This window comes from Cibotium barometz, chromosome 11, assembly GCF_041138505.1.
Source record: "Cibotium barometz isolate CiBa-2024 chromosome 11, ASM4113850v1, whole genome shotgun sequence".
NCBI lineage: Eukaryota > Viridiplantae > Streptophyta > Polypodiopsida > Cyatheales > Cibotiaceae > Cibotium > Cibotium barometz.
The window spans coordinates 17,131,083-17,142,506 of record NC_141056.1 but is presented as its reverse complement, the minus strand read 5'-3'; the positions used below and the strand labels follow the sequence as shown (position 1 = coordinate 17,142,506).

Sequence of the window (11,424 nt, the reverse complement as noted above, 5' to 3'; positions counted from 1 at the left end):
ATTAAAAGGGCTTAGAAAGAGGCAAGCTGTGTATGTTATTAAAATGAATCCAGTAGACATAAAATGCAAGGCTAAAGAACCGGAGTGGTTAAGCGAGTATGCAGATGTGTTTCCTGAAGAGCTAACTGAGATGCCTCCATCTCGTGAAGTAGATCATGAGATCGAATTAACCCCCGGAGCTCAGCCAGAGCTCAGCCAATAGCCCAGCGTGCTTACAAAATGCTAGTCCTTGATTTGGCCTCATCAGAGTAAGTTTTACTGTTACAACAATCCTAAATCTTGGAATCACAAATTTTATTGGCACCACTACTTATTACCCATACACCAGTGAGAAAGGTGTCATTCTCGTGGGGCCACTTTATATGCTTTTGTGAAACCCATAAGGTGGAATATAACTTATGATTTTAGTATATCCAGTTTTCATTGAAAACTTTCTGAAGAATTTTCTAGAGCACTTTACTATTGGATTGTTTGTGCCCATTGGCCTAAGGAACATAACATTGTAGATTTTTTGTGAATTATCATGTGCTTCTTTGTAAGCTCGTAGATTAAATCCTTGATGAAATGACCACCTTGATCACTAAACTAAACATCTGAATCTTGTGATGATTCCTTCATACAAAAATTTAGTCCCACTGATATGTATGGTATCCTTCCCCTTAGGGCCTTGGCTTCAACCCACTTTGTATAATAATCAGTGGTGGCCCCACCAAAATGTATATGTTACCTGTCTACTTGGCTGAAGGTTTGACTGGTCCCACAAATTCCAATCCCCATGTCTGAAATGGCTTGAGGGGAACCATAGGATTATGTGGCATTCTATCTTGGTGGTGGGCAGATGGCTCACCTAAGCATTGAAAGATATCACACTCTTTGTAGTGCTTTTAGGAATCTTTGAGAACTATTGGCCACCGCCAAAGAAGTGTCCCCCAAAAATGCCTTGATGTGCTTCCATTAGCATATCATGATTTGGGACACGCTATCGAAGCACTTTATCCACTCCCATTTTATACATGGAACCTGCCACTCTTACCACTGGTCCCTGTGCAAAAAATTTCCTTCCATGATGAACATTATCATTTCATTTTATAGGGCACATATCACTTCTGTGAAAGTTTTGTTATGGAGTGCGAATAAGTTCCTTCCATGATGCTCATTATTATTCCATTAGACCACTTGATATATTTGAATGACAATGCAAATAGTGATGTATTTGCCAACTGATCTTTTTTGGAGTGGAGACAATGGTAGCAACACACACATATATACAACAAGTAAGCAAGGACAAAGAGAAGCACAACACTATCACCATTCAAGAAGGCAGTCTTGATATCCAACTGATGTACACACCTAATTATAGTCATACAAAATGTGGGGACAAAGGTCTCATCATAATCTATGCCCTTCGCTTGAGCATAACCCTTTGCAATAAGCCTTGCCTAAATACTACCATTAGATTTATGCTTAAGTTTATAAATCCACTTTGTACCAATGACCTTTTTACTATAAGACAAATCTACCAAATACCAACTGTTGTTTCGAATATTGAGTCATACTCCTCTTGCATGATCTACATCTAATGATCATTTTCCTATACTTCCTTAAGGGAAATAGGTTCCTCTTGATTGCATACACTGCTAACAGAGCATGATCCACAAAAGAATAAGATGAATGATGAGAACCTACATGTTTCCTACTAGGCAAAGGAGTAGTTAATTTGCTATCTTACAATGTCTGCACTAGCACGTGTCCTGCTAGGCAAAGGTGCAAACATTGCTATCCTACAATGTCTGCACCAACCATTTTTGCATACTCTTGGACGCCTATATGATTTCCCTTTTCTCATCATTTAATGCATCATCCACAATTGCTAGGCTCATTTATGGGCTGAAATTCAACTTGATTTTTAGCTAGTATGGGCTAATTTTTACAACACCTTGTTGAGCATACATTTGCTCCACATATGGCTATCTAACATTGTACAAAGGTAGGAGTGTATCAAAGATGTCCTTTGAGCATACATTTACTCCACATATAGCTATCCAAAATTGTATAAAGATAGGAGTTTATCAAAGATGTCCTATGAGCATACATTTGTTGTTTTTTTAACATGAAATCATGGGCTAAACTAAGTTCTTAACAAAGAAAACATCATCTCTACTCACAAAAATCCGCTTTGTGGCCTGATGGTAGAGTCTCTACCCTTTGCTTTTTGAGTTGTATGTCATACAAATGCATTTTACCGCCTTATCATCTAGCTTCTTATGTTGTTGCTCAAATAACCAAGATAACCATTTTTTTTTGGCAAATGAGCCGTAGAGAGTTTTCTATCATTCCAAGCTTCATAAGGGGTAATAATCTTCAAGGCCCTAGTGGGGCATTTGTTTAACACATAAGTGGCACATATAAGGCACACATAATTGCCTCCTCCAAACAAAAACATGAGGCAAATCCTGGCATGAGAGATCTATTCTTCCTCTTAGCCACACCATTTTGCTAAGGTGTGTAAGATAGCGTGCATTGAAGTTTTATGCCTCTGTCAACCTTATATGCATGAAACTCCTTTGACATGTACTCCCCTCCTCGATCTACATGTAAGGGTGTCAACGTTACATGCATATACATTTTCAACCATAGAAATGAAGTGTTTAAAGAATGTAAAAACTTGACTTTGCCTTCAACAGGTACACCCAGGTGTACATGGAGTAGTTATCAATAGAAGTCACAAAGTAGAGATACCTCATAGGATCGCATACATCACTATGTATAAGCTCTAATTTTTAGAAAGTCCTTCTTGATCCATCTTTCTAGGCATCGATTGACTGTAATTTAGGCTATACGCAATCAACTACGATGACATAGGAGGGATGCTACATTATAACCATAGTTGCATCTTACCTAAAATAAACCCCTCACATACATGTTTGATAGGGGCCTCAAGCTTTGGCAACTCTGACACCATCTCTTACCTTTTAAGGCATAACAAATTGCCAAAATTGAAGGACCAAAGTGAGCATGCCATAGCTCCACGTCACTTATAACACGTGTGGCAGTAAGTGAACAAGCATTATATATCAATATCTCATACTTGTCCAACCTATAAATCCTATGGCTTAGAGTACCGGATACAAAAGTGATGTCTCTATCACTCCAGTCACATAAATGGTACACATGTCATCAATAAATTTGAACACTAGGACTCTCCTAGCATTGGTAGAGATTGACATGAAGTTCTTTTAATTCTTGGAATAAAAAAGATTTCTGGGAGAGTGATTGTCCCACTATTTGCAATAGTGATCACAACATTACCAACTCCTTTCAGTGGATACAAAAGTGATGTCTCTATCACTCCAGTCACATAAATGGTACACATGTCATCAATAAATTTGAACACTAGGCCTCTCCTAGCATTGGTAGAGATTGACATGAAGTTCTTTTAATTCTTGGAATAAAAAAGATTTCTGGGAGAGTGATTGTCCCACTATTTGCAATAGTGATCACAACATTACCAACTCCTTTCAGTGGATATGAGGACTTGTTTGCACATGTGGTTGCCCTTGCTTAAGGAGTAAACTCAAGCAAGAAAAATAATTCACATTGATAAGTAATGTGCTTGCTAATGCCACTATTAAAATACTAGACATGTTGATCTGCCATGTATATATCATGGACATGGAGTCATAACTATAGTACATATCAGTGACATGCATATATCATGGACATAAGGGTTATAACTATAGTGCATAATGAATGCCTAATCATCATGAGCACAGTTTGCCAACTCCTTCTTTTCATCACTTGCTAGTGATGCGTCAGCCATAACAACCATCATCACTTGGTGTTGATACATCAACCCGTAATAACCATTCCTGACTCTTTCTTCTTCTCCTTCTCTAGCCTTCTTTTACATTCATTGATATAATGGCCTGGCTTCTGAAAATAGTTGCATTTTCCTTTCTTCTTAATCTTATCACACCCCTTCTTGACATCCTTACTAGAAGATTGACCCGATTCTGCCTTTGGAATCGCTCCAAAAAAGGATTTACCTTACCTTTTTGATTGGCAATGAATGCCTAATGTTCCATACACACTAGTTCGGTATTATCGGGATTGCTCTTCTTGCAAGAGCACTACAACCAATAAGAGCATTAGGGTTACCCTTTATCATGAGCCAAAGTGTGGATGCAAAACCCTAGTATAAATCTAATACATTTGTAAAAACAGTAGATACCAATGAGCTATATGCTAGATTGGTCTCATCAATACATGTAAGTTGCTCTCTAAGATCTTTGATCCTTGTGAAAAGCTCATCCATTAAGTCTTCCTCATTCATATGTTTGAACTCTAAAAACTTATGTAAGTAGGCCACTCATGCCTTGTTACACACTTGGTAATGCACAACAAGCGCAACCCAAGCCTGCTTGGTAGTTTTAAATTAGAGAATATGAGGAATAATGCTTCTTTCCATGGAAAGTGCCACCAATGTATGCGCATAAGCATCCTTGCCATCCCACAGCTTGTTCCACTATGGGAGGTGCGAAGACAAATGCTACAGTTTTACATATGAACTAGTATCATGATCCAAAGTATATGGTGATGATGAGGGAGTGAGGGCTAAGAGAACCTATTGTTATACCAATTGGTGGAGTGGAGAAAATGGTAACAACACACACACATATGCAGCAAGCAAACATGGATAGAGAGAAGCACAACACTCAAAGTAGATTGATGAGAATGGGTGAAGTACACATGAAGTGACGTGGTAAGGTCACTTATACACTCACTCATAAGAGTGTGTACACACTTGGGGAAAAAAACCTCCTAAAGAGGGAAAAAGCACCACGTCCTACATCCACACCACTACCATATAAATGGCTACAATCTTGCATCTTTTTTTTGTCTTCTCGCCGAAATCTATGCATTGCATTTTGGTTACCCAGAGTGTGACAGACATTGAATGCAAATGCTTACAATATCAGCATCCATCTTCTAAGCTTACTTGCTAGATTGAGATTATAAATTTTGTAAAGTAGGACTTGATGATCTACATGAAACACACTCATTTGTAAGTAGTGGCATAACTTACTGATGGAGTAGGTCATTGCGGTGCTTCTCTTTTTGTTGTTGTGAATAATTTCTTTGTGCTTTGGACAACCATTTGATAGCACAATGGATAGGATGAAACCATTCCCCTTCTACTTCTTACATTAGCACACTTCCGATGGCCACATCAGATGCATCCACAAATGCATGGATAATCTGAGTCCAATTTGTTGGAATTAAAATTGGTGATAAGATTAACATCTTTTTTAAGTTCTAAAAAGTTCTCACAATTTGAAGACCATGCAATGATATGTATCCTTCTTGGTTAGCTCGTAAAGAACAAATGCTACATCTACTACAAATTTTAGGAATCTAATATGCAACTTCATTTGTCCCAAGAATCTTCATAATCTTTTAATATTAATTAATGACTTCATATTTTCAATTGTTGCCACTCTCTTCGGATCCATTGCCAAGCCTTACTCTGAGGTTGTGTGTTTGAGCAATGATTTGCTTGTGCCATCAAAAGCATACTTAGTCAAGTTCAGACTTAGCCATGCTATTGTGCACACAGTGATTGATTTGAAGCTCCTTTAGAGAGTTTGAAATTTACACATGTATGGTAGATGTTGTATGTTGATGTGAATGGTTCACATAAAGCACATATGTATATAATAGGTTTATAATACCACTGGTTGTGTATGCATCTATCATACAAATTATTAGAGATTTGCATACGTATATAATAGGTTTATAATACTACTAGCTGTATATGCGTCTGTTACACAAATTACTGGAGATCACAAGATTGTTGTGAGTACAATAGTTACAAAACAAGTGATTTGTGCATGTTCACAATGGGTGAACTAGTTTACTAACAAGGCCAAACTTTTTATGAGTGTGAGCAACCTTTTATTAGTTATTATAAATCATTATTTTGAATACAAGCTTAAAACAAAGCATGTATATATGTGTGTGTGTGTGTGGGTGTGTGCGCGCGTTGGGGTGGGGTTGCGCTCCCTTGGTAATATAACACTGATTTTTCACTTAAAAAAACAGTGTGTGTGTGTGGGCCCTCTTGTGCACAAGGGCAAGATATTCAAAGATCTTCATCATCAGCTTGTGACCCCGATGCAAACTCAAGACAGACCCTACCTCTCTCATTTTGAGGAAAAATCTCCTAGCTTTGCAGAAAGGCTTTTTCTTTCAGAATGTCTATTATCCCCAACCAAAAATGAATGACCACTTCTGGCAGTGCCATCACTCCACCAACAATGTCCTGGCCTTTTCCATGCTTGTTTTTACACTCGTTTTTCCTTAACCTTATTCACTTCCTCCTGCAAGTCAGCACCTGCATAGATGTGAGACATAAAGACATAAGCTACGGCATCCTTTTCATCCAAACATACTGCATGTTCAAAGGCCTGTTTTCCAAACTCCACATTTCCCCAATTTCTACAAGCACCCAACACAGTACGCCACACCACAAGATTAGGACAGAATGGCATCTTCTTGATCATTGCTATTGCCTTGTCAAATTGACCTGCACGGCCAAAAAGATCAACCATGCAAGTGTGGTGCTCAAGAGTTGGAATGATGCCATAGTCTTTACTCATGGCCTCAAAGAATGTCTGGCTCTTATTAAACAGACATGTGCGAAGGCATGCACTGAGAACAACGACAAAGGTGACTGGATCAGGCTTTATACCTTCTCCTAGCATTCTGTCGAAGATATTAAAAACATTTTCACTTTCTCCAAGTTGGGCATATCCTGCAATTAATGAATTCCATGAGACTATGTCTCGAACTCCAAGCTTGTTAAACACTTGCTGTGCTTTTGCAAGCAAGCCACATTTAGCATACATATCAACCAATGTATTGCCAACAACAAGGTCTCTTTCCAGCAACCCCTGCCTTTCGATCTCAGCATGTATTTCTGCACCTTTGTCTGTGGCTCCTATGCTGCCACAAGCTTTCAAGCTACAAACAAACGTAACAGCATTTGGAGAGACGCCCTCGACTTGCATCCGCTCAAAACACTTTAGTGCTTCCTTACCATGCCCGTGTTCAGCATATCCTGCCATTAATGCGGTCCACAAGACCACGTCTCGAACTGGAAGCTTGTCAAACACTTGCTGTGCTATGCCAAGCAAACCACATTTGGCATACATATCGACCAAGGTGCTGCCAACAAAAAGGTCTCTTTCCAGCAAACCCTTTCTTTCAATCTCGTCATGTATTTCTCCACCCTTGTCTGTGGCTCCTATGCTTCCGCAAGCTTTCAAGCTGCAAATAAATGTGACAGCATCAGGGGAGACACCCTCTAGTTTCATCTGTTCAAAGCACTTGAGTGCTTCCTCACCATGCCCATGTTCAGCATATCCTGTGATTAATGCATTCCAAGAGACTATGTTTCGAGCTGGAAGCCTGTCAAACACTTGCTGTGCTATGGAAAGCAAGCCACATTTGGCGTACATATCAACCAAGGTGTTGCCAACAACAAGGTTTCTTTCCAGCAACCCATGTCTTTCGATGTCAGCATGTATCTCCCGGCCCTTGTCTGTGGCTCCTATGCTGCCACAAGCTTTCAAGCTGCAAACAAACGTGACAGCATCTGGAGAGACGCCTTCTAGTTGCATCTGTTCAAAACAATTGAGTGCTTCCTCACCATGCCCATGTTCGGCATATCCTGCCATTAGGGCTGTCCACGAGACTACATCTCGAATTGGGAGCTTGTCAAACACTTGTTGTGCTTTGGCAAGCAAGCCACATTTGGCATACAAGTCAACCAAGGTGCTCCCAACAAAAAGGTTTCTTTCTAGTAACCCTGTTCTGGCAACCTCAGCATGTATTTCAAGGCCTCTTTCCAGATCTTTCAGCTTAACACAAGCCTTCAGTAAGGCTGCAAAAGTATGCCCACTGGGATGTACAGAATCATCCTTTTGCATTTCCTGATACAGGGTGAGAGCCTGCTGAGGCCTCTCAGATTTGATATATCCATTGATGAGGGCATTCCAGGACCACTCATTCCGATACACCAACCTGTCAAAAACCTGTTGGGCAGCATGTATGTCTCCGATGTCTACCAACATCCAGATAAGGTAGTTCCCCAGTGATGTATGAGCTGCCAGCCGACTTTTGAGCATGTAGGCATGCAAGCGTAGCCCATGTGCTCGGTCTCTCTCCTTTCGGCACTTGTGCAAGATGCGGGCAAAGTCCTCAACGGAAGGCTGGGGCAGCACCCCTTCTTCCAAGGACGATAATGCCTCCTTTAAGCTGAGCTTCCTCCAACCGCCGCCACTACTGTTCTTCACCTCTTCTTCTTCTTTTTCTTGTTGTGCTTTGTTCATTCCCTCTTGCCATAGCCTGTCATTGACCCAACTAGGATTGTAGCAGCCATCCATCCATAGGTACTCCTGGGTAAGTTTATGTTTGAAATCTGGAGCCCTGGGGTGTGTCTGTAACACGCACACAGGACACAGGGGGCAACTGACTAATCAAGAGGGCATCATCACTTACTTCAAGCAAGAAAGAGACTTACTTTACGCTTTCGGTTGTCGCACCACTGGGAGGGATCCTTCAAGTACTCCTTCCACAAGCCCTCGGTCCGTGCTCGTGATGTCTGCGCCTCCTCTGGGACATACCTCTTGTGGGGGGGCAACCGAAAATGGTTGCATGAAAGCTTGTAGATGATTTGCCTGGCCTTTGCTACCATGCAATCGCCTCTGTACGAGTGCGTGTGCTCTTGTGTGTGTGTGTGTATTCGCTGTTTAGGTGAAAGACAACTGAGCTCAGGGCTTGTTCATTAGACTGTCCCACTTTCTTTCTTTTTAATGTGTGGGTTATTATGGTGGTGTTACTCTAAGGTTGTTATGAGTCATGACTGAGCCCCCCCCCCCTCTCTCTACAACACAAAACAATGTCTCTCTCTCTCTCTCTTTATCCCCCCCTCTCTCTTTGTCTCGTGTGGGTAAATAAACAAATCTCTCTTTCTCTCTCTCTCTCTCTCTCTCTCTCTCTCTCTCTCTCTCTCTCTCATGCAGGTAAATAAACAAAATTGGGTTAACCCTTCTACTACCCAAATGTGACAGTAGTGGTTAGTCCATGGAGTTGATATTCAACACGTCCTGTGTTGTTCGAATCTTGCTTCGTGTCGGATACATCATTTCGGTCTCTTGAGATTGTTCCTATGACGTTAAAAGCTTCTCTCTCTCTCTCTCTCTCTCTCTCTCTCTCTCTCGTGGGTAAATAAACAAAATTGGGTTAACCCTTCTGCTACCCAAATGTGACAGTAGTGGTTAGTCCATGGAGTTGATATTCAACACGTCTTGTGTTCAAATCTTGCTTCCCGTCGGATACATCATTTCGGTCTCTTGAGATTGTTCCTACGACATTAAAAGCTTCTCTCTCTCTCTCTCTCTCTCTCTCTCTCTCTCTCTATCATCCAATGTGTGGTAGATTGGTTAGCTCATGGAGTTGTTATTCAACACGTCTTGTGTTCGAATCTCACTCCCGTCGGATAGATCATATTTGGTCTCTTGGGATTGTTCCTACGACTTTAAAAGAGCTTCTTCTTCTTCTTCTTCTCTCTCTCTCTCTCTCTCTCTCTCTCTCTCTCTCTCTCACACACACACACACACACACACACACACACACACACAAGCACACACTCCAACACATCCTCTCTCTCTCTCTCTCTCTCTCTCTCTCTCTCTCTCTCTCTCTCTCTCACACACACACACACACACACACACACTCTCTATGTCTCCCTCTCACATTTTCACCACCCACGATCTAGACCATGTTTATGAGGATCACCTTTGTCACTAAATTTTAGCCCTTTACCTCTCCCTCCCAATATCCATAATCATATTTTCATCCATCATTCATGATTCTGCATATGCCAACTTTCCCTACAACACATGTTCCATAACTAGTTTACCAATGGGCTCTTAGGCTCAAAATGGTGGGTGGTATGATGAGGAATGCAAAGCCACAATGCCCTTTATCATTCATTGGGCTGATCATTGTCTCCGTACCTTCATTTTTTCTCGTTGAGCAGGATGGCATTTTCAACTAGTGTCTGTGTCATGTCTGTGGTCATCTTTTCTTTGTTGGGCTTGTTTCCTTCTTTTTGTTACTTCCTCACCTCTGGTGCTTTTTCATTCTTGACCTTCACTTCCCCCAACTTTTGGGACATCCAAATCTTGGTGGCTCCCTTGTAGTACCCATGTGCTGTCAAAGTGGCTTTAGGTTCCTAGCATCTTTGGCTTCTTGTTGTTGGTTCCCTTTCCTAGTTTGATTGTTGATGTCGTGGACTATTCTAGCTCTAAGATAGGGATTTCTTCACTTCCTATTTGGTGTTGGGTATCAAGGTCTTACCTGTGTGTGAAAGGCTTCTAAGCATGGTTAAATATGTGTGGTAGTGTGTGTGTGTGTGTGTGTGTGAACAACCCAAAAAAGGGTGTGATGTGGTAGTATGTGTGTGTGTGTGTGTGTGTGTGTGTGTGTGTGAATAACCCTAAAAAGGGTGTGAACACTCATTTATGTGTGTGTGTCTGTTTGTGCGTTTATGTGTGTGTGAGCCACCTCTTAGAGGGGTTATAATAATACCTAGACATTTGTGTGTGATGACATAAGGAATGATGTCAAGAAAAGAGAACCTTTGTCCTTATAAAGGTACATGTACTTCATTGAAAAAATTAGAGCTAATGCAAGTCACATCATTTTGAGTCATGTTGTACTTCTTCTCTCTCTAGCTTGTGTTTCTCTTTCTTCTCTCTCAATTTGTCTATTACAACAACCATAGCCATGTTTGACTTTCAACCACCATAGTTTGGAGCTTCTCCTTCCATAGATCAAGCTCCAAGAACTAACAATTGGTATCAAAGCTTGTGCATCCCTAGTGCCCATCATTATCAAACCTATAGTTTCCGCCCGCTACTACTGTTACGCATGACACTGCTTAGGTTAAACACTCCTATCCTTGCTGGCTACCATTGCTGCTGCATAGTAACAACTACATGTGTAAAGCCGCCTCTCTTCAACCCCACAGATAACATCTCTTATGCACACAACTTGCACATCCACCCAACAGTAGCCACTTGTATTTGTACAATCTATAGCCTATATCTAATTGTTGCCTACTCCACCTGTCCACATGCTTCACCGGTCGACTCTTGTGCCATTGTGCTGCCAACACTCCTGCTTGTGTGCCACCTGATGTGAAGAGCCTAGTACCTGCCCACAAACTGGACCATGTCAATTACCTTTAAAGCTTAGCTTATGCTAAGCTAAGCAAAGACTACTTAAGCAAGCTTTTGGTTATGCATAGTAGCCCAACTAGGCACACATGCAATCTCCTCCAGTCGCCCATATGCA

General features: G+C 41.0%; 1 protein-coding gene across 1 annotated transcript; it reads right to left on the bottom strand.

Annotated features, from left to right (window-relative positions):
* Positions 1–5,932: 5,932 nt before the first annotated feature.
* Positions 5,933–8,859, bottom strand: LOC147633841 (pentatricopeptide repeat-containing protein At2g13600-like). The gene is made up of 2 exons (XM_086804895.1): positions 8,585–8,859; positions 5,933–8,501 (listed from the first exon to the last, which is right to left on the bottom strand). Exons 1-2 carry the CDS (start codon positions 8,756–8,758, stop codon positions 6,345–6,347), a joined length of 2,331 nt encoding a protein of 776 aa, XP_086661021.1. The 5' UTR covers positions 8,759–8,859; the 3' UTR covers positions 5,933–6,344.
* Between the last annotated feature and the right edge of the window lie 2,565 nt (positions 8,860–11,424).

What these genes read in the sequence shown, in the direction of transcription:
- LOC147633841 (XM_086804895.1), bottom strand. Translation starts at nt 8,758, where the DNA reads ATGGTAGCAAAGGCCAGGCAAATCATCTACAAGCTTTCATGCAACCAT. An exon ending in GCGACAACCGAAAGCGTAAA is followed by an intron (nt 8,502 to 8,584) that starts GTAAGTCTCTTT and finishes TGCGTGTTACAG; the next exon opens with ACACACCCCAGGGCTCCAGA.